Source organism: Polypterus senegalus, chromosome 1 (genome assembly GCF_016835505.1).
Source record: "Polypterus senegalus isolate Bchr_013 chromosome 1, ASM1683550v1, whole genome shotgun sequence".
Lineage (NCBI taxonomy): Eukaryota > Metazoa > Chordata > Cladistia > Polypteriformes > Polypteridae > Polypterus > Polypterus senegalus.
Genome location: NC_053154.1, coordinates 176,444,912 through 176,470,001, shown reverse-complemented (window position 1 = coordinate 176,470,001; position 25,090 = coordinate 176,444,912). Strand labels below are relative to the sequence as shown.

Here is a 25,090-nt window from a genome sequence, read left to right as displayed (position 1 = left end):
CCATCTCATCTTCCTCTGCATAAGCACAGTCCTTCACCCGTGAATATTTACCGGCAGTGTTTGTATTGGATTGCCGCTGATGGACGGCCTTATATGGGCAGGCACTAAATTACAAACGCTAGTGGCAGCCTGTCTATGAACTTAATTTAATATAAACTTACGGTTCACGCCGTGCTTTGTTTCCGCAGTAGCTGTACTTATGAATATGCTTGTATGCATCATTTGCTTCATAATTTTTTTCTGCCTTCTCAATTGTGAAATGGCGTTTTGTGCTCATCGCTGTTTGGAGTTCTTCCTTGTTCTCTACGTACTTACGTAGGAGGCGTGATGATGTCACATGAAACTCCGCCCCACGGCCATCTCCAACTCAACTCCATTACATTATATGTAGAAAAATAGGTTCCAGTTATGACCCTTACTCGTAGAATTTCGAAATGAAACCTGCCTAACTTTTGTAAGTAAGCTGTAAGGAATAAGCCTTCCAAATTTCAGCCTTCTACCTACACGGGAAGTTGGAGAATTAGTGATGAGTCGGTGAGTGAGTGAGGGCTTTGCCTTTTATTAGTATAGATATATGTGTATGTATGTGTATGTATATGTATATGTATATATGTATGTATATGTGTATATGTATGTATGTATATATGTATGTGTGTGTGTGTATGTATATGTACAAACAGGATTCCAAAAAAATTGGGACACTATACAAATCGTGAATAAAAACTGAATGCAATGATGTGGAGGTGCCAACTTCTAATATTTTATTCAGAATAGAACATAAATCACGGAACAAAAGTTTAGACTGAGAAAATGTATCATTTTCAAGGAAAAATATGTTGATTCAGAATTTCATGGTGGTGTCAACAAATCCCAAAAAAGTTGGGACAAGGCCATTTTCACCACTGTGTGGCATCTCCCCTTCTTCTTACAACACTCAACAGACGTCTGGGGACCGAAGAGACCAGTTTCTCAAGTTTAGAAATAGGAATGCTCTCCCATTCTTGTCTAATACAGGCCTCTAACTGTTCAATCGTCTTGGGCCGCCTTTGTCGCACCTTCCTCTTTATGATGCCAAATGTTCTCTATAGGTGAAAGATCTGGACTGCAGACTGGCCATTTCAGTACCCGGATCCTTCTCCTACGCAGCCATGATGACGTCTGGATGGGAGCATATGTTGTTCTAGAACCTGAATATATTTTTCTGCTTTGATGGTGCCTTTCCAGACATGCAAGCTGCCCATGCCACACGCACTCATGCAACCCCATACCATCAGAGATGCAGGCTTCTGAACTGAGCGTTGATAACAACTTGGGTTGTCCTTGTACTCTTTGGTCCGGATGACATGGCGTCCCAGATTTCCAAAAAGAACTTGAATCGTGACTCGCCTGACCACAGAACAGTCTTCCATTTTGCCACACTCCATTTTAAATGATCCCTGGCCCAGTGACAACGCCTGAGCTTGTGGATCTTGCTTAGAAATGGCTTCTTCTTAGCACTGTAGAGTTTCAGCTGGCAACGGCGGATGACACGGTGGATTGTGTTCACTGACAATGGTTTCTGGAAGTGTTCCTGAGCCCATTCTGTGATTTCCTTTACAGTAGCATTCCTGTTTGTGGTGCAGTGTCGTTTATGGGCCCGGAGATCATGGGCATCCAGTATGGTTTTACGGCCTTGACCCTTATGCACAGAGATTGTTCCAGATTCTCTGAATCTTCGGATGATGTTATGCACAGTTGATGATGATGCAAAGTCTTTGCAATTTCTCGCTGTGTAACACCTTTCTGATATTGCTCCACTATCTTTCTGCGCAACATTGTGGGAATTGGTGATTCTCTACCCATCTTGGCTTCTGAGAGACACTGCCACTCTGAGAAGCTCTTTTTATACCCAATCATGTTGCCAATTGACCTAATTAGTGTTTATTGGTCTTCCAGCTCTTCGTTATGCTCAAATTTACTTTTTCCTGCCTCTTATTGCTACTTGTACCAACTTTTTTTGGATTTGTTGACACCGTGAAATTTTGAATCAACATATTTTTCCTTTAAAATGATACATTTACTCGGATTAAACGTTTTATCTGTCATCTGTGTTCTATTACAAATAAAATATTGACATTTGCCATCTCCACATCATTGTATTCAGTTTTTATTCACAATTTGTTTAGTGTCCCAACTTTTTTGGAATCCGGTCTGTATATATATGTATGTATATTTGTATATATATATATATATATATATATATATATATATATATGTATATATATATATATATATATATATATATATGTATATATATATGTATATGTATATATATATGTATATGTATATATATGTATATATGTATATGTATATATATGTATATGTATATGTATATGTATATGTATATGTATATATGTATGAATTAGTAGCGTCGGAATTTATAAAGTCATTCCTGATTATATAAAGTCAACATCGGAGTATATAAACTCATTCCTGAATATATAAAGTCAAAGTCAAAATATATTGATTGAAACGACTCTTAACAAAAAATGTATTCAGAAAAATAAATTAAACGCTGTTCGGTTAATGTTTTGAAAATGATGAATGTGGCTGCCTTGCGCCCAGTGTTGGCTGGGATTGGTTCCAGCAGACCCCGTGACCCTGTGGTCAGATTCAACGGGTTGGGAAATGGATGGATATTCCAGCGCTGACTTTGTATATTCCAGCGCTGACTTTGTATATTCCGACGCTGACTTTGTATATTCCAGATTTGACTTTGCATATTCCAGATTTGACTTTGCATATTCCAGATTTGACTTTGCATATTCCAGATTTGACTTTATATATACAAGTTTGAACTTTATATAGTTAAATTTAGTCATCATTGCATAACTTTTTCTTTACCATAGAAATTTAAAGACTAAATTCAACTTCCATTCCTACCAAAGATATTTGTGGCGACTAAATTGAACCTACTTATATCCAAATTCGAGCTATTGAGGTGTTGCCTGCCTGCCTGAATAAGTCACCCTCGCTTCGCTCTTACTTTTTTACCGTACATTTAATCATGGCTAGTGGCGGAAAAATTATAAAATGGAAGGAGGATTACACTCAGTATGGCTTTGCCAAAACAATTATTGTTGGCGAATCGATTATTCATAAGGCTTCAATTGGTGATCTGTTTTTCTGTGTTAACCTCATATTTTTTCATACTTCTTCTCAAACCAAGGGGGTGCGAGGGTAAAATAAATCGGGAAGCGCTAATCAATGTAATCGGTGTGCCAGGAAATCATGCATTGACAGACTTTCCCCTTTGTTTGGAATGCAAAGTGTGATTTAAATGCATTATTTTTTAACGCGTTATGGAGCACATGCATCGAAGCTTTTGTAAGTAGTGCCTGGAGGATTCTGTGTGGAGAAACTCTAGAGACAGCGTGTGTATTAACTTGTGGATTTTTCTGTGAGTATTTGGTGGCAGCATCACAAAGTTGGTTCCTCAAGATGGCGTTCGCTGCAGAGCTCAGCTCACAGCGAAATGAGGTGAATGGGAGGGGAGATGACGCGACTTCCCCATCCGCCTTAACTATCAATCCCCCACAAACACAGTCTCTCGGAATTTGCATAAGCACGGCCCTTCACCTACAATTTTAACTTAGTTACAAAGTGATCAAAACTCTCGTTTATATCCTGTGTCCTCTCATTAAACTTGTATCCCGCATTACCCGTGGACATGACAAACGCCAGCAGAAGCCTGTCTATGAACTTAATTTAAACTTTAGGTTTACACTGTGCTTTTTTTCCCGAAGTAGCAGCACTAATGAATATGGTTGTATATGTCACTCACTCGGTTCTTATTGTTTTGCTGTCTTCTTAATTATATAATGCATGTTTTCTTCAGCGCTTTTTGGAGCTTTTCCTGGCTTTCTACGTACTGCATTGATAGTCAGTTCACGTGATTACATGGGAGGCGTGATGATGTCACACGAAACTCCGTCCCCCACGGCTTTCGAGCTCAACTCCATTACAGTATATGGAGAAAAATAGCTTCCCGTTATGACCATTACGCATAGAATTTCGAAATGAAACCTGCCCAACTTTTGTAAGGAAGCTGTAAGGAATGAGGCTGCCAAATTTCAGCCTTCTACCTACACGGGAACTTGGAGAATTTAGTGATGAGTCAGTGAGTGAGTGAGGGCTTTGCCTTTTATTTGTATAGATGGACGTTCTTCAGGGAACAACTAATAGGGTACAATCTATGTATGTTCTGCAGCAGTTAAAGTAAATTAAACCTTGCCACTTGAAGTAAACAATTTGCATAGGTGTTCTATCTTCTGTTGATTACTTAAACTCTGTCTGTCTCAAAGCAGAGCTGGAACAGACGGTGCTGCTACACCCTCTAAAGTACTACATGGACAATATTACACTGTATAAAGTTATAAATTTCAGGTATAATGGTAAAAAACAGCAATTAATAAATGAAATTAGACAGAGCATTATTACCCTTAGAAGTCTATGCCATTCATGTAGAGAAATTGCAAAACAAATCAAAGTGTCAGTGAGTTTGGTGCCTTAGACAATCCAAAAGCAATTGGAAACTGGGGGAATAAAACTGATAAGAAGAGATCTGACAGACCCAAAGTCACGAAAAATCAGAAGACAATTTTTGGTAGCCTAAATATTCTTTTTCACTTCTGCAGTTTTGTGCCTTTATAAATGTAATTAACTAACACATACAGATGTAAAAATTTAGATGGAAGTGTGGCGACCCAGTGTTTGTGAATTCAATGGCCAAAAACTGAATACCGTAATGTCAAATGTACATAGGCGGTGAGTCGAAAGAAACATTGCCTTCAATGTGAAACTTCCTGTAATTGTTATAATACTAGTTAAAGATTCTTGATTAAGTATAGCAATAGCTATCTCAGCTTAGACTTGGAGTGTCAAATTTTATTGAGGGCCAAAAATAACACTATGTGATGTATTGAAATGTCTTAGAAAACTACATCCACATTTCTTTATAAACATAGGTACCTTTTTGTTCATCACAGTCCTATACTCTGCCTCATTTTAAGATCAATTCGAGAATCTTTGCTGCCCTACATAGATATAAATACCCCCTTCCACATCCCTCCACCTTTTATTAATAGAGGTGTTGAGTGCATTAATATAAATGTGCATTTTGGCAACTTAGTATATTTTATTTACAAATTGTGTAAAAGCAAATAATGTATAAATATATCAGTATAATGGTTAGGTTGATGGTGGTTCTGTTTTACAGACAATACAAGTTTTTTAAATGTATTTAATGCTTAATTTAAAAGGAAATGCATGTCTGCTACATTATGTGATTGGGAGTTTTGTATAATTTTCACTAATTTCACCAGTTGTTCACATTAATACTAAGATATAACAAAAATCAGGAATAACACATTACAAACTTAGTATTTCTTGAATTGCATATTTAAAGTGTCTGCAGACCAGTTCATTGTGCAGAATTCCAGGCCTATTTTGAGGATTTATAACAAGCACATTAGATATTCTAAAACTACATCCATTGTGTTTAAAAATAAATGGAAAGAAAAATCTATGTACTGTATGTATGCAAAATCTGCATCGAGCTAAACACATATAGCTAGCATTTTGCGCCTAGGGAAAATAAAGAAATTGAGCTAAAGAGCGACTTTATGAAGATAACATATTACTGGGATTTGGAAGACCACATGTAAAGGGCAATTAGTTGCCAAAGCAAAGTACATTTACCTGGCATTATTCTGTGCATCATGATCAATCATCATGGATGTACAGTCATGTGAAAACATTAGGACACCCTTTGAAAGCATGTGGTTTTTTGTAACATTTTTAATAAATGGTTATTTCATCTCCGTTTCAACAATACAGAGAGATTAAAGTAATCCAACTAAACAAAGAAAACTGAAGAAAAGTCTTTTCAAGATCTTCTGTAAATGTCATTCTACAAAAATGCCTATTCTAACTGAGGAAAAAGATAGGACACCCTTGCCCCTAATAGCGAGTGTTACCTCCTTTGGCTGAAATAACTGCAGTGAGACGGTTCTTGTAGCCATCTACCAGTCTTCGACATCGGTCTGAGGAAATTTTACCCCACTCCTCAATGCAGAACTTTTTCAGCTGTGAGATGTTTGAGGGTTTCTTGCACGCATACAGCCCTTTTCAAGTCACCCCACAGCATCTCAATGGGATTCAAATCTGGACTTTGACTTGGCCATTCCAGGACTCTCCATTTCTTCTTTTTCAGCCAATCTTTGGTTGATTTACTAGTATGTTTTGGGTCATTGTCATGTTGCATGGTCCAGTTCCGCTTCAGCTTTAATTTTCTAACTGATGGTCTCACATGTTCTTCAAGCACCTTCTGATACACAGTAGAATTCATCGTGGATTCTATGATGGTGAGCTGACCAGGTCCTGCTGCAGCAAAGCAGCCCCAAACCATGACACTTCCACCTCCATGCTTCACAGTTGGTATGAGGTTCTTTTCTTGGAATGCTGTGTTTGGTTTACGCCAAACATGTCCTCTGCTGTTGTGTCCAAATAATTCAATTTTGGACTCATCTGTCCAAAGAACATTATTCCAGAAGTCCTGGTCTTTGTCAACTTTATCTCTGGCAAATGTCAGTCTGGCCTCGATGTTTCTCTTGGAAAGCAAAGGTTTCCTCCTTGCACACCTCCCATGCAAGTTAAACTTGTACAGTCTCTTTCTGATTGTAGAGGCATGTACTTCTACATCAACAGTAGCCAGAGCCTGCTGTAGTTCTCGAGATGACACTTTAGGGTTTTGGAGACCTCTTTTAGCATCTTGCGGTCTGCTCTTGGGGTGAACTTGCTGGGGCGACCAGTCCTGGGCATGTTGGCAGTTGTTTTGAAAGCCCTCCACTTGTAGACTATCTTCCGGACAGTGGAATGGCTGATTTCAAAATCTTTTGAGATCTTTTTAAATCCCTTCCCAGACTCATAGGCTGCTACAATCTTTTTTCTGAAGTCCTCTGACAGCTCTTTTGTTCTCACCATGGTGCTCACTCTCACTTCAACAGTCAGGAGCACACCAAACTAAATGTCTGAGGTTTAAATAGGGCAAGCCTCATTCAACATGCAGAGTAACGATCTACTAATTATGTGCACCTGGTGTGATATACCTGTGTGAGATCTGAGCCAATTTAAGAGGGAATACATGTGAGGGTGTCCTATCTTTTTCCTCAGTTAGAATAGGCATTTTTGTAGAATGACATTTACAGAAGATCTTGAAAAGACTTTTCTTCAGTTTTCTTTGTTTAGTTGGATTACTTTAATCTCTCTGTATTGTTGAAACGGAGATGAAATAACCATTTATTAAAAATGTTACAAAAAACCACATGCTTTCAAAGGGTGTCCTAATGTTTTCACATGACTGTACTACAGGTGCTCTTGCTCATGGAGCACACAGACTACATTTGTAGCTGATCAAATGCAAATTGATTCCATTTAATAATAGTAGAAATGGCAATGCATTTTTATCCACCTATAACACTGAACTAAGGGAAACTACAAAAGAATTGTGTAGGGCGGTGGCACTTGTAAGGCAAGCTGCTAAAATCAGGTATTCAGTATTGACTCCTGTGCAGCTTTATAAAGTGAATGCAGTAGCATGTGTAAAATAAAGCTAGCTTCTTTGAGTCACAAGTTTTGCATCTTATTGAAATACTAAAGTTCTTTATGGCAGTGTAGCATCTCACCAGCTTTTCACTTTTTCTGTTGGATCATTTTGAACAGCCCGTTTTCATTCTACAGCCCCAGTTCCAAAAAAGTTGGAATGCTGTGTAAAATGTAAATAAAAACAATGAAATGATTTTGCAAATCTCATAAAACCATATTGTATTCACAATAGAAAATAGAAATATCCTGAAACTGAGACATTTTACTATTTTGTGAAAAAATATTAGCTCATTTTGAATTTGAAAGCAGTAACATGGCCCAAAAGTTGGGTTGGGGCAAAAAAGACTGGGAAAGTGATGCTAAAAAACAACTCAAAGAACATTTTGCAACTAATGTTAATTGGCAACAGGTCAGTAACATGATTGTGTATAGAGAGGTTAGAGTCTTTCAGAAGTAAAGATAGCCAGAGGTTCACTAATCTGCAAAAAAACTGTTTCTACAAATTTCAGAATAATGTTACTCAACATAAAATTGCGAAGACTTTGAATATCTCCATCTACAGTACATAATATTAAAAGATTCCAAGAATCTGGAGAAATCTGTGTACAAGGTTACAAGGCTGAAAAATCAGTATTGGATGTCTGTGATCTTTGGGGCCTTCAATGAGCACTGTCATGGAAATTGCTGCATGGGTTCAGGAACACTTCCCAGAAATCATTGGCTGTGAGCCCAGTTCACCGTGCCACCTACAAATGCAGATTAAAGCTCTATCATACAAAGAAGAAGCCATATGTGTACATGATTCAGAAATACCATCATCTTCTCTGGGCCAAAGCGAATTTAAAATGAATTGAGGCACAGTCATACGAATCGAAACTTTAAATTATTTCTGGAAAAATGGATGTCGTGTTCTGTGGATCAAAGAAGAGAGGTACCATCTGGCTTGATATCAGTGCTCAATTCAAAAGCCTGCATTTCTGATGGTATGGGGTGCATTAGTGCCTATGGATATGTCGGCTTGCACCTCTGGAAACAAACCATCAGTGCTGAAAGGTTTATACAGGTTTTAGAGCAACATATTCTCCCATCCGTACAATATCTTTTTCAGGGAAGGCCTTGTATATTTCAGCTAGACAATGTTAAACTGCATGCTTCATCTGTTACAACAGCATGGCTTTGTGGTAGAAGAGTCCAGGTGCTGAACTGGCCTCCCTGCAGTACAGACTTTTCACCAATTGAAAACATTTGATGCATTATGAAAATAAAAATACAACAGATGGGCCAGGAATATTGGAAATATTAAAATCCTATATCATAAGAATGGGTCAACATTCCTGTCCTAAGTTTCCACAGCTCCCAGATTTTTACGGTCTGTTAAAGGAAGAGGGGATGCTACACAGTAGTAAACATGGCTCTGTACTAACGTTTTTGAGATGTGTTGCTGCCATCACATTCAAAATGACATTCTTTTCTTAAAATGGTTTTGCTTTCTGTTCTCTATTGTGAATAAAATGAGTTTGAGATGTCCAAATCACTGCATTCTGTTTTTATTTACATTTTACACAGAGTGACAACTTTTTTGTAATTGGTGTTGTAAATACAGGTTAGTGGTTACTGTGCTGTCCTGTGTATAAACTCGACAGCTAGCAAGGCATTTAAATGCCAAGTGTAGATGTCAATTATTGATTTAATATATGTTACCAGCAATGTATGAAAGGCAGGTATTGAATGCCTAGGCAATATATAGAATGCTGAAAATTGGACGTCAAAGTATGAAAAGATTAATATTTCACACATTTCCTAGGCATTATATGCAATGCCAAAAGACATACCGGCAAAGTATAAAATACTCCCGCTAATGCAATGAAGTGCAATTCAAAATGCCATTCAAGCCTTTCTTGTTGCAACTAGGTTATTGTTTTCTCTTTTTTTTTAGTAAGAAAGTTCTGTATTTTATTATTTTCTTTTTTCATTTATCTAATTTTTAATGAAGGCCTTTTCATGACTCAAGTTTTACTTTTTTGTGCGATAGACAATTAAGTGCAATTTAAAATGAATTTTTTTCCTTCCTTGTTGCAACAAGTAGGTTCATATTTTATTTATTCTTGTTTTGCTGAATAAAAGTCCTATACTTTATTTTGTATTTTTCTTTTTCATATACGTCTTTTCAATAAAAGCCTTTTCATTACTCTCTTAATACTTTGCCTAAGTAGCATTTGTCATTCTATATAATGCCTAGGTATTACATACAATGCCTAGGGAAAGTATATGTAATATTAAAAGAATTTGGATATTTCATACTTTGCCCAAAAATGCCAGGAATTCTATGTATTGCCTAGGCATTCTATACACACACTAGAGTTGGTTTTTGAGAACACTGTTATTGAGGTCCATATGTAACATGTTTTAAACATAGATAATGCGGGTCTCTTTAAAATAGAAAACCCTTGGCCACTACAGTGTCTGCTTTGTGGAAGTATGTTTAAATATGTGAAGAGGAAAGATATTGTAGTGCTCCCTGGGACATACTTCTCAGAAGCGGAGATACGTTTGAGGATATGGGGATACTTACAGAAGCCAGTGATAAACAGCTGCTCCTCAAACACCATTTGGGGCGTACACACGGCATTTAGAGCATTCAGATAGGTTTCTCGACTGTTACAGCCCATCAGCCCTAATGTGTGGTCTCAGACATTTCACAGCTCATGGAGCTGGGTGGTGGATTTGTCACATACAGGTTGTCTGTAACCTTGGGTGAGTGGCATGAGGCAGGACCAAGCAGCAGGCAAACGGACAAAGTAGCTTGGGAGCATGTGCTGCTGCTGAAGATTCCATTTGTCATTTTTAGGGCCATCGTCTGCATTCAGTGTAAAGTGGCTAATTCCAATTGTCTGTCTGTTACACTACCTTTGTTGTTAAAATATACTAAATACAACATGTATTTATGGGGGATAAGACAGCCGTGATGAAACTAAAATGCAAGATATTTGGTGCTAGTAATTTTATAAGACATTTAGAATTGCATCACGCAACCTAATGTGCTGACATTCAACAACTTTCATTACATGCGTACAAGTAATGTGCTTTAGACACATTTGTTTACTTTTTCACTGTTTATTAAAAGCATATCAATGTTAATAACATTACTAGTAAAATTATTTCTTTATTTGAATTTGAGGCAAGGCTTAATATCTTAGAACCTCCGTAAAGGAACAAGTGAGAAATGATGCTTTAATATTTTAGAAAAAAGACACAACAAAGTGAGAGGGCATGGATGACCCACACAAGCATCTGCTGTTAGTTTTATTTTGCATATGAATGTTATTTTCATTCATGACATTTGCCACACAACGTGTATATGTATAATGAATCTATTAAACCATGTAACATTGTACAGTTAACTTTACAGGTTACAATAATTTAGTAATTTAAAGAATCCCCTTTTTCATTTTGTTGTGTTCGAGGATAGCTTACTGAAGCCAGCAGTAGTTTAGACTTGTTTAAGCAGTTCATTTGCATTTGCTGGTGCACAGTACTGCAAGCAAGGTTATAAAATGGATTGAGGGATAGAATCATATTCACTGCATGAGTAAATGACAATCTTGCACTTTTAATATCACATGCTATTTATAGTGTTTTAGCTGTGAAAAATAATTTAACAATTGCTCAATATACTGAATTATACCACACCAATCCACAGTGGAATGGGTGTTCACAGAGCTGTAATTCTTACATGTGATACTACTTCAGGTTGAAATACTGTAGTTGCAGCAAGCTGACATATACTTGCACTGCATTTTAATTTCTCCAAATATATGTAGTTAAAAATGTCAACCATACTTTTCAGTTTTCGCAACTAATAGTTAATGACTGGCTGCCACACAGCCACTTTTCAAAAACTGAATGTTGAGCCTTCCATAGTTGCCTAGGGAATGGGTGTGATAGAATTATACCAGCCCACAAAGGAAAGTGTAAAGTCTTGGCATGATACTATTTTCAATCCAGAATTCAAGAGTGATGGGTAAATGACAGATATGTAGCTTTCATTCTACTTGGCCAGTTCTGCAGGTGGCCCCTTATCCTTAATGAATCCTGAAACACACTGGAAGCGCAACCATCAGAGGTAGCACAGGTTTGCACTTGTGTTGGTTCTGTACTATAATTTTGACATCAGCACCTGCTTTTGGACCTCACTTCTGTTCCTTCAACAAGGAAAATACTTCAGTTTCATAATTCATACTCCTTATTCTGCTTCAACTAAGGACATTTTTTATTTATTTAGAGTACCCAGGAGGAAGTATCTTCTGAGGATGAAGACGAAGAAATGCCAGAGGTATGTGGTGCATGCAGAATTGCTTTAAAAGGAGTTACAAATTTTCGTTTATCACATTTTCAACACTGGACATTCAATTGACAGTTTTTGTGAATTTTTTTTTTTTCCCTCTCCCTTTCTTTGGGAATTTTTTACAATGCTTTATTTCCTTCCATGCTCAAACTACAAATACTATGATTAAACTTTTCTGACATGTATGATAGATGCTACATGAACAATGTACTTGACAAAGCAGCGATGCCTTGTTGCCTTTAAATTAATTTGGGGTTAGTAAAATTCAGAATCATAATTGGTGACATTCTTGAACGTTTATGATCATATTAATTACATTAATATATTATATATATTGGAGGCAAAGTGAAAAACTGTACTGTAGTCAGACAAGACAGTATATATATTATAAACTGATTTCAGTTCAAAAGTTGTAGATCAACTTTACCACCTTAATTTAACTTGTTTGATGTATTGAGCTGGTAGTGTCGGTAGTGGAAATAATTTAATTTAGCAAGTTAGCTGAAGCAGTGTGACTGCATAACGTTGGAAAAGAAAATCTTCAAATGTTGAAATTTGGGTTTCTTATATACTACTGAGGAAAAGGTTTAAGGGGTACTGTGTAAGCTGTTTTTTCATTAAATGCTGTTTCTTTAACCAGTTGACATACATATTAACCAGGCAATGGTATTTTACTTCATTGCATTAAGTAGGGTTTATGGGGTAGTGATGTAACAGAGTGCATGCACTTTTTTCTTATTCTGTTGGCTGCAGACAATAGTACAAAAAATTAATATATTGTACTATACTGTAGGGTTTTGTATACATGAGTATTATTTTGATAATCTTGTTTTCCTTTTCATTTAGGATTCAGAGGACCTTGACCATTATGAGATGAAGGAAGAGCCAGTAGAGGGGAAAAAATCAGAGGATGAAGGAATTGGAAAGGAGAACCTTGCTATTCTTGAGAAGATAAAAAAGAATCAGAGGCAAGATTACTTAAATGTATGTGTCCCTGAGTCAGGGAAGAGAGATTCTCATTTGAGTAGTGATTTATGATTTTTTGTTTTCCTCCTCCCCACCCTTTTTTTTTTTTTTTGATTAAAAATAAGAGTTGTAGACATTGTATTGTAAAAATATAACCTGATCTTTCACTTTCAAGAATGTTTGTTTTTTGTGATGGGGATATAGTGCCTAAAATGTTAATCTGAAATGCATATGCAGTTGGGTTGAAGTCAATTAATTGACTTTACCAATGAAGAATATTCCACCTCTTTGCTTTGAAATGGTCTTGGTTTGGTTTCGCAGTATGTTTTGCCTTATTGTCCATCTGTTCCGTGAAGTGTCATCATATCAGTTTTGTAGCATTTGGCAGAATCTGTGCAGATAGTATAGCCTTATACACCTCAGAATTCATCCTGCCACTTCAATAAACTAGTGACTGACTTCCTTTCACAGCCATGTATGATAATCTCATAAAACTGCCTCCACCATGTTTCACAGATGATGTGATGTTCATGGCATCCTGAGCCATTTCTTTTCTCCATACTCTTGTCTTACCAATATTCTGGTATATATTGACCTTAGTTTCCTTTTGTCTAAGGAAAATTGTTCCAGATCTGGACAGGCTTTTAAAAAATTTCTGGTAAAGTCTAATCTGTTTTCTGATACTTAATTTGACCACTCCATGTTTCTGCTATCATTCTGATGGGTTTGTGTTTACTCAGCTTCATGATACTGTTTTTACTTGCATGGACAGCTTTTTAGACTTCATTGAGACTTCATAGTGACAGCTTTTAAATTCTGCACTTGGAATCCATTCCAGACATTTAACCTGCTTAATAATTGATGAAATAATAAGGGAACCGTATCCACCTGGCTATGGAACAACTTGTCAGTCAAATGCCCAGATACTTTTGAACTCCTGGAAATAGGGGGTTATGCAAAAAAAAATGGATGTCAATTCTAAATGGCTTATATGATATTTTTGGTAGACCCCTTAAATTAAAGCTGAAAATCTACACTTCCATCACAGTGATTGCTTAATTTCAAATACATTGTGATGGTGTACAGACAATTATGAAAATGGTCACTGTCCAAATATTTATGGATTTGACTCTATATATGTATGTGTGTATGTATATATATATATATATATATATATATATATATATATATATATATATATATATATATATATATATATATATATATATATATATATATATATATATATACATATACATACACACATACACAGTGGTGTGAAAAACTATTTGCCCCTTCCTGATTTCTTATTCTTTTGCATGTTTGTCACACAAAATGTTTCTGATCATCAAACACATTTAACCATTAGTCAAATATAACACAAGTAAACACAAAATGCAGTTTTTAAATGATGGTTTTATTATTTAGGAGAAAAAATCCAAACCTACATGGCCCTGTGTGAAAAAGTAATTGCCCCTTGTTAAAAATAACCTAACTGTGGTGTATCACACCTGAGTTCAATTTCCGTAGCCACCCCAGGCCTGATTACTGCCACACCTGTTTCAATCAAGAAATCACTTAAATAGGAGCTGCCTGACACAGAGAAGTAGACCAAAAGCACCTCAAAAGCTAGACATCATGCCAAGATCCAAAGAAATTCAGGAACAAATGAGAACAGAAGTAATTGAGATCTATCAGTCTGGTAAAGGTTATAAAGCCATTTCTAAAGCTTTGGGACTCCAGCGAACCACAGTGAGAGCCATTATCCACAAATGGCAAAAACATGGAACAGTGGTGAACCTTCCCAGGAGTGGCTGGCCGCCAAAAATTACCCAAGAGCGCAGAGACGACTCATCCGAGAGGTCACAAAGACCCCAGGACAACGTCTAAAGAACTGCAGGCCTCACTTGCCTCAATTAAGGTCAGTGTTCACGACTCCACCATAAGAAAGAGACTGGGCAAAAACGGCCTGCATGGCAGATTTCCAAGACGCAAACCACTGTTAAGCAAAAGAACATTAGGGCTCGTCTCAATTTTGCTAAGAAACATCTCAATGATTGCCAAGACTTTTGGGAAAATACCTTGTGGACTGATGAGACAAAAGTTGAACTTTTGGAAGGCAAATGTCCGTTACATCTGGCGTAAAAGGAACACAGCATTTCAGAAAAGAACATCATACCAACAGTAAAATATGGTGGTGGTAGTGTGATGGTCTGGGGTTGTTTTGCTGCTTCAGGACCTGGAAGGCTTGCTGTGATAGATGGAACCATGAATTCTACTGTCTACCAAAAATCCTGAAGGAGAATGTCCGGCCATCTGTTCGTCAACTCAAGCTGAAGCGATCTTGGGTGCTGCAACAGGACAATGACCCAAAACAGCAAATCCACCTGTGAATGGCTGAAGAAAAACAAAATGAAGACTTTGGAGTGGCCTAGTCAAAGTCCTGACCTGAATCCAATTGAGATGCTATGGCATGACCTTAAAAAGGCGGTTCATGCTAGAAAACCCTCAAATAAAGCTGAATTACAACAATTCTGCAAAGATGAGTGGGCCAAAATTCCTCCAGAGCTGTAAAAGACTCATTGCAAGTTATCGCAAATGCTTGATTGCAGTTATTGCTGCTAAGGGTGGCCCAACCAGTTATTAGGTTCAGGGGCAATTACTTTTTCACACAGGGCCATGTAGGTTTGGATTTTTTCTCCCTAAATAATAAAACCATCATTTAAAACTGCATTTTGTGTTTACTTGTGTTATATTTGACTAATGGTTAAATGTGTTTGATGATCAGAAACATTTTGTGTGACAAACATGCAAAAGAATAAGAAATCAGGAAGGGGCAAATAGTTTTCACACCACTGTGTGTGTGTGTGTGTGTGTGTGTATATGTATATATATATATATATATATATATATATATATATATATATATATATATATATATATATATATATATATATATATATATATATATATATATATATATATATATATATATATATATATATATATATATATATATATATATATATATATATAGAGATATATATATATATATATATATATATAGGTAGGTATATGTGTATATATTTAATATAATATAATTGGAGCATCCCTACCAATTTCCAGTATGAGATATGACTATGCATGCAGCAATATATTGTTCAGGCCAGAAACACAGAAGGTTTGAGATAAAGTAGCAATATTCAATTATCATGGTGCTGGAGAGTGGTGATTTGCTGCATGTTGATCAACATGTGTAAGTAAGAATTTCCCTGTGCTCAGTACATGTTATATTATTTACTTTTAGTCAGTAAACCTGTATTCTTGTTTGTATGCTTTTCTTTATGTGGGCTTTTATTTTTAAGTAATTTCATTTAACTCTTTAGGAAATTTTCAAATAGGCAAGAGAATAAAGCTTTTAAAAAATGGGCAGAGTTGCTTTTATGTTTCCCAAGTACAGGGTTCGTATGGTCATGAAAACCTGTAAAAGTCGTTAGTTTTGAAAAGAGCAATTTCCATGTCTTAGTTTTGGAAAACTTCACTTGGATAAGTATAAGGGATGGCTTCACTTGGATAAGTATAAGGGATGGCTTCACTTGGATAAGTATAAGGGATGGCTTCACTTGGATAAGTATAAGGGATGGCTTCACTTGGATTAGTATAAGGGATGGCTTCACTTGGATTAGTATAAGGGATGGCTTCACTTGGATTAGTATAAGGGATGGCTTGAGAAAGACCAGGACCTGGGACGTGTGAAATGTCAACTCTGTAGTAAAATGCTCGACATATATAACATCGGAGATGCAGCGCTAACTAGCCATGCAAAGAGGACTAAGCACCAGGTTGCTACTGCTGCATGTGAATCATATGTTAACCCCATGACTTGTTCCCCACCTCCCATCCCCAAGTCTTCAAACTGACAGCTCATGCCAGCTGCAGTACCTCCTCCACCTTCAAACAAGGGCAGATTTCAGACATGTGGTCAAAATGCAGAGGTACTTTGGGTGCTAAAGGTGGCAAATTCTCACTATTTTTACAAGTCATGTGAAGACGCAAGCCAGTTATTTCAGGCTATGTTTACTGACTGCCAGGTTGCTGCTAGATTTGCATGCGGTGATATATGTACTTTTGGACAACCTCCTTACTTAAAAAAAAAAAAAAACTTTGTGTGATATATAGACTGTGTCTGATAAATCGAAGTAAAGACTGTATGTAACGTTGTTTGATGAGTCTTAATCCCTATTTACAGGTTAAACAGTTAGACATACATGTCAGGCTATGGAACAGGCCAGAAATGAAAATTAAATACATTGGATCCGAGTTTATGGGCCATTCTACAACGCAAGATATCACTGAGAAAGTGAAGGACTCGGCTTTCAGAGATTGGAATCACAAATCTCAATGGACGGGCCGAATGTGAATTGGAAAGTGTTTGAAATGCTCCAGAAGCAAGTGCAGAATGATGTGGGGAAGTTGCTAATTACCATCAGTTCTTGTGGGTTGCACATATTGCATAGTGCATTCAGTGATGGATGCAAATCCACAGAATGGGAAGTTGAACACAGACTCTTAAGCTTGTATTGGTTGTTCCATGATTGCTCTGCTCGTCACGAAGATTGTGAAAGTGACCGGATGTAGGATGCCCATGCTTAAATTTTGCAGGCATTGGTGGATAGAGAATGTCAGCCTATCAGAAATGGGAATGCTGCTCTGGCCACATGTCAAACACTATGTTGAGATGGTAGAGCGAGGTGAACTACCCAATCCAAAGTGAAGTCCTATGAAGAGGTGAAGAACCGCTGTGCTGATCCTCTTTACAGTGAAAATGGGGAGATATAACGGCCTTGCAAGATAAATTACCACCTTCCTCACCATATATCAAAAGGACAGACCCGTGCTATCCTTCCTCTTTCAGGACATGCATAAACTGACTAAAGGTAAGCATTTATCTATATAAAAATAATACTATATACTAACATTGATGGTATATTTGACAGTGTTTTAAATTAATTGCTTTCCATTTCATGTCAGTTAATGTAGAACAAAGTGTAATACACTAATAAAGCCTAGTGGTATGCCAAGGAGTCTCAGACTTTTTTGTCATAAAGATGAAATAATCATTATAATCTATAAAATAATACAGTACATATTAGGAATAAAATAGCCTCTTGTGTAAATTGTATATATAGTTAAATATGCCTGCACTACTGTACTTTACTGACAGTCATAATGGTGGTACTTGGAGAGTGTAATATTTTGTGAGGTTATACTCATTGCGAAACCTCTGGTGTAGTTGTATCTTCTAAGCTAAGAATGTGTAATCACTTATTTGGTCTGCTTAAATGAAACAAGGAAATATGACTTGTAAATTTCTAAATTATGAGTGATAAAACTGAAAAATAAAATCTCTTCATTTTAATTATTTACAGGGCTTATGGGGCAATTTATAAAGGAAAAGCACCTGAAAAAGGCTTCAACCACACTAAAGCTCCTTCATGTCCCTTTTCAGGGCAGCAAATTGTACAAGGACAGTTCTAAGGTTGACATTGGATTTACAGAGGCTATGCTGAAATAAGTGAGGTCTTCCAAAAACATTTTAGAAAGGCAGGTACTACAGATGAAGATATACTGTGAGATGGTTTTGTTGCTGAAAAAGGCTCCAGTGCATCACATATTAGTGAGAAGCATGAAGTGCCATGACCCGAGATGCATGGCTGAATCTAAGGAACTATGTGCCAGTGATTTGAAAAGAATGCTGCATATATTTGTTGAAACGAAACACATAGATGAGTCAATGTGTGATGATGTCCTTAGACAGTTTAGGGAGTTCTGTAATTTGGAAGTTCTTCAGGCAAAATTTAGTGATATTGACCCCAAAACAGATCGAGTGGACACCCTGCTGTATGAGACATTGGGGATAAAACCATCATTGTCCAGAGTGTGGAATGTGTTTAAGATTCTACTGGTGCTGTCACATGGACAGGCCAGTGTGGATAGAGAGTTTTCCATTAACAAAGAACTTATTGTGGTGAATCAGAAGGAGAAGACACTGGTGGCTCAGAGGCTAATTGTTGACCATATCAGGTCTCTTGGGGCATAACCAAGGTGTAGATCACAAAGGAGCTACTCCTTTTAGCTACAGGAGCCAGACAGAAGTACTATGCCTACCTGGATGAGGCGACAGAAAGAAACAAAACAGCAAGGTGTTGAGTTGAAGCTGAAGACCCTCACAGATGAGCTGCATGAATTGAAAATTAAGAGGGCTAGGGTGGAGACTTTTACACCCTAGAGAAATCAGCTGATGAATATGCTGAGAAAGCAGAAGCTACAAGCAATCTGACCTTTATCACTAAATCCAACAGTTTGCTGCAAACTGCAAAAGAAAAAAAACATCTCTGAATATTGAAAAGCATATAGATGAATAGCTTGCAGAAATGAAACAATTAACTTTGTATGGATTGTTTTTGTGGGGTTCCAAGAAAGAAGGCTGTCATTTGTTAACATTAAGTTAGTGATTTAATATGTTAGTGCTTTAAACAACAATATATTTTATTGCAATGGACAGTTTCCACCCTGAACCTAATGCCTTCTAAAGTAATTGTCAGAGTTACTGCACACTATCACTTATTTATACTTATTTTTTTAATTTATTGTTTCTTTCCAGTCATTTATGTTAATTAGGACTACATAATGTTTTTCAGGGTTTACATTGTGCTGGAGTGTCAGCAATATTTAAATAAATCTTTATTTTGTATTAAACTGCATATCTTGTCATTATTTTGCTATAACAATGTTTTGGTAAATTTGACATGAATTTCTATTTTTCAAATTTACACAAATTTCAGAGAACATATGTCATGGAAATTTGCCTAAGAATAACGGTAAAGTCATGGACATTGTTTTGTAAAAATTTGTACGAACCCTGTAAGTAGAGAACTCAAGCAATCTGTTTTTTCATAGGTATGCTTAATGGAAGTCTAAATAGCAGTCCATCATTCATAGCTACTTTGAGATGTAAACGGATGAACTCTAAACCAGGGGTTTTCTATCTTGGGCCTGGGCACCCACAGTGGCTGTGGGTTTTTGTTCCAATCAGCTTCTGTTTTTAATTGGACTCCTGAGCTAATTAAGTGAACTGTTATTTTCCAGATTCTCTATTTTGGCAACAATATAGAAATTAGAAAACGAAGTTTGTTATAAAAAATTATAAAATTGTACTGAATAGTTATATGGGAATAGTATATTTTTTTCTTTAACAATATTTTCATCTTGGACTTCATTCTACTTTTCCATGTCTTCTAATTGTTTAATTAATCCATTATTTACATAATAGTGGGTCTGACGCTAAAGTAGGTGCAGCCTTTCGTGATTCAGTGTTTGCCTAGGTGTCTGCTCTGCCTGTCTTTAAATTGTCATTTAAAGATACAACGAAGGGGAAAACTGCACAGAGTGTAAAATATAATCAACAAAACAGAGTTCAGCATTTAAAACTATAACAAAACCAGAAATTTCTATTTGTGTTATCAATGTAAAAATCATGCTGCTGTGCTTTTCTGAATATAGAGTAAGATGAAAAAAAAACAGCTAATTAAATGAGATCAGTTATTATCATGGATTATGAATCTGGTTGAAACAAGCCTGAAGCCACAGTGGGCCCCCAGTACCGAGTTTGAGAACCCCTGCTCTAAACTATTGTAGACATAGATTTTATTGGTTTGGTTGTCTTTGTCAGTTAGGGATTTTCATAATTTTGCAGGTAGACATAGAAGGCTCTTATTTCTCTGTTTACAGAGATCAGCTGAACTTCAACTATTTGGAATATTTTATTTTATTTTTTTTTTTGCTTTATTTGTATTCTGGTGTTTCTGTTAAATTCCATTATCTGTGTTAGGCTACTTAAGTTTAAAATGACTCATTTTGACTTGTGTGAGTGTATATGTAAGGATTTTTAATGAATTAGTGTCCCAGCCAAACTTGATACCTACCATGTGTTCAGTGTAGCTATGTTAACTTTGGCTTCCTTGAAATCCAAATTGAGGTTTTAGTTGTTTGACATTGTTCTTTCTTAATAAAGACGTTTTCTATAACAGTTCCTCAGAATTTTTTTTTTTAATCTTGAATTTGTCATTTATATTGTTGCATGGTGTGCAATTTGCAGAAATATAGACATTTAACTAACAACTTCTCAAACCCACTTCATTTCAGGGTTGTAATGATCCTCAGCCTGAACTTGACAGTCGCCAGTTCATACTGACTGACACTCTTGCCCACACCCATACTCCTCCACGTGTCAATTTGCAATCACTTTTTAACCTAAGCTGCATCTCTTGATTGTTGTGGTAGCACATTCTACGCAGACCTGGGAGAAAGTGCAAACTCTGTATTTGGACAGTGTTCTTGTGTGGGAATCTTTTTTTTTTTTTTTTAAATACTGCACTACATAATATCTTAAATTTGTGTCTTTTGGTCTTTCGTACCAAATCATTTTCTCTTAGATGAATAGTTGGATTAGCCATAGATTTAATTTTGATTTTTAAAAATATGTTTCAATAGATAGTACATGCCTACACCACTGTGACACGTCTACTTATTTTTCTTGAACAGAATTAGTAGTTAAGCTCGTAGTGTAGTTAATGTAGTTGCATTATTTAAAGATCATTAATGGAAGTGATTCCACACAGAATAACTCCAGAGTGTACAATAAGTGAATGTGTCAACTGAAGCTATGTAGTGATTTAAAAATAAAGACCCAATACAGTCTGAGTAATGAGCAGATCCAAATTAATGTAAATTTAATTGATTATGAAGAATTGTTTTTTTGAAGAATGTCTTTCCTCTTGTAATTGTGAATGAAACCTACTCCTCCTCCTACTGTACTTTTCTGAAATCTAGTGATCTTGTAGCAAATTTTTCCTTATTCTTTAGGAACAACTGTATGCATAAACATATACTCGGTGGGTTAACTTTCCATTGTTACTGTTACTTTATTCCTTTTAAACACTTACAGCATTTTCACCTTTGAATAGGAAAGGCATGCATAAATCAAGAAATGGCAAAATTTAGTAACAAATGAAGAAATAGAATGACAATTGCGTGTACAATTCAGAATTATTTGATTGTGTCAGCAAATTTTCTGGACTTGAAGTAAAGTTAATTTAAAATTTTATTCTTGCCTTTTTTTAAAAAAAGAAAATCTTTTTTTTTTCTTTTCTTTTGTAAGGGAGCTGTGTCTGGATCAGTGCAGGCCACAGATCGTCTGATGAAGGAGCTCAGGGATATTTACAAATCCGAAAGTTTCAAAGCAGGTAGAGGAGTATGTTTGCTTTCCATATGAGGGAACCACTGTTTTCTATGTGATTGTGTGGTGTCTGGCTTTAGTACACCATTTATAATTTTATCAGTATATGTATATTTGAGCATTCAAACATTTTTTTTTTATTAATGTCTTACTCTGTTTCCTTGCTAGCCCATATTTGTTACAGAAATTTAATTTGTCAGAGTTTTTCAAATTGTAAGAGGGCCACTGTTGGCATGATTTTTATTAATAAAGAGCATATACCTATATAACACTTTATATAAGTTCAACAGTATAAATAATAAAATTTTTGTTTTAATTTTTTTTTTTATCAATTGAGAAACCTAAAAACTGGAATGGTATATAAAAACACAGTGCAAAAGAAGCCACATTTCCTTAAGGTAGCTATTTTATCCTTCAGCAATTTACCAATTTGTTCCCATCTCATTTTTTTTTTTTTCCTTTATTCAGCCAGTTCAGAATTGAACTTTATGCATATTTCTTCAAATGTTGTGTAAGATTTGGTTAACCTATCAGCCTTGGAGTTTTCACTATAATAGATAAAAACTGACCAAATTCAGGAGTTTGGTTTGACTAATGTAAAGAAGGGGTGTTATTTGGGAGCCAGAGGACACACCCTTTCAAACCATGTAACACGCAACATGCTGTATTGAATGTGGAGCGCCGTACGTATAGAAAGTATTGAATGTATTACGTATGGTGAAATATCTCATCTTCAAGTATAGAAAATAATTGAAGTTTAACAAGAAAGTTAAGTTTAAAGAAGAAACATTTTTCCTTTTTAATCTTTTATTCTGTGTAATATTCTTTTTGTGTGATCTGTTTGTTTTAAGTTTTCACTAAACCTTTAAAATGAACTTTTTTGGGCTGAGAAATTTCTTTTGGTCCAGCCTTACCTACTTAGCAGCTACACCATCCAAATTTAAAGGAAGCTTTGTTTTCTGCATTAACAAACACATTGCTCCAACACTGGCTGTCCTTTATTTCCATCTTGGATGCCTTACTAACCCATTCATTCACTCTCAGCAGTCACTACCGTTTTAGAAGAAAAATGAATGTCAACACTCTGGATGAAGTTGAGACCTTTCCGCTGTGGTGATATCCCCAATACTCCCTGGGTGCATGTGTAGCAAGTGACACATACATGATTTGATAAGAAAAGCAAGCTTTGGAAATTTGGCTGTTTTCTCAATCTACCATGCTAGAGACAAGCAAGCTTCAGTACTGTGTAATTCACTGTTGCTGAAATCTCACTCTGAATTATCAGTGAAAGGTGTATTGATGTCTCTGAGTTCTCATGTTCATATGCACAACACTAACCACAATTAGCCATTTCCAGCATTGCTTTGGTTATGTCATGGGAATTATCACAATATGACAAGTTTGTCCTTTGGTGGTCCCAGTAGAGCTCAATTTGAAAACAATCCTGTGGATATAGTGGTGCACCTGTGAAACAATGTTGACTTTTGAGATGTCTCTAACTATATGAAATGTATGTGTGCAAAACAGTTAACCTGCAACAATGGCACTTTTACCACTGATGTCTAGGTTGTGTGCTGAAAACTTTCACCTTCACGTCTTTATACAAATGGTAAATAATCGTTCTGCTAAAGTGTAATTTGGTATGTTATTCCTTAGATCTATTTTTTTAAATCAGTTTTATAAATCCCTTGCTTTTCTTGAAAGATGATTTTGTTTTCCTTTGCGTGCATTTCTGTTGTGGTTTTGTCAAATAAAGCATGATACATGGCCACATTTCGTATTGACAGCATTTTGTATCAAAACATTTGTTAGTGAAAATTTTTCTTGTCTAACAAGTGTGATACACTTGAATTATCAAAACCTTAATAAAATCCTGTCTGTTCATATTGCTTTAATAATGAATCTTTAAGATGGTACACCCTGTATGCTAAATACATTATGGAGTGTAAACTTGGCTGGCTGAGGTGTATGACGTTTGTTTTTCAGGCATAGGACAAGATGCACATTTGTGCTCTGTCCTATATTTGGAGTTGCAGTGCCCTCCATAATGCCTGGAACAAAGACACATTTTTTTCCCCCTTAATTTACCCTGTGCTCCACAGTTTTAAATTTGTAGTCAAACAATTCTCTTGTGATTAAAGTGCACATTCTCAGATTTTCTTCAAGGGTATTTTTACTCCTTTTTCTTTTACCATGTAGAAATTATAGCATTTTTTATATATAGTCCACACCATTTCTGGCCACCATAATGTTATCAATACACTATTGCTTGAGCTATTTAGTTTTTAGTTTTCTGGCATATTAAAGTAAAAATGTTTTGGCAAAACAATCAGCTGTTGTAACCTTTGTAGATGCTGTCCGAGTAAGCCTTTTATTGCAGTTACTGAGTATCAAACACTGACTGCCCTAGTGATGTTTCTGGCTATGGTAACAGTCCCACTAGAGCTAGCTCATCAGTCTTCTATGCACTGTGGATAGGAATGACAGTTTATAGACTCTTTTCTGTGAGTAAGGTAAGTACAAGAATTGATGAAAACAGTAACAATAAGAGACATTCTACTGTAACGCTGCATGGTGCTTGCTAGTGCTGACCCAGTGAGTCAATGACAATTGACCACATGACAATTTTTTTATGTGAAGAATATGAATAGTGGTGCCTGTCTTATGAATGCATTTGTTTCAAAGTGTGGTTGACTGATTTATATAAGTTGATAAGTATTATTCATGTCTGTATTTGTAAACTAGACAGACTGAAGATAAGCTGAAAGTCGCCCATAGACGGAAAATATACTTCTGCTGAGGCTGTAAGGGTATGGTGCCAGTGTTCACATTGTATT

The 25,090-nt window shown here is 36.1% G+C and overlaps 1 protein-coding gene across 1 annotated transcript in view; it reads left to right on the top strand.

Moving 5' to 3' along the window:
• LOC120535559 (ubiquitin-conjugating enzyme E2 Q1) overlaps window positions 1-25,090 on the top strand; it is a 123,103-nt gene that overhangs the window by 54,988 nt on the left and 43,025 nt on the right. Inside the window, exons 4-6 of the mRNA XM_039763492.1 lie at window positions 11,927-11,977; window positions 12,836-12,973; window positions 22,176-22,260. Coding sequence (XP_039619426.1) covers window positions 11,927-11,977; window positions 12,836-12,973; window positions 22,176-22,260 — 274 coding nt within the window. The remainder of the gene's footprint in view (window positions 1-11,926; window positions 11,978-12,835; window positions 12,974-22,175; window positions 22,261-25,090) is intronic.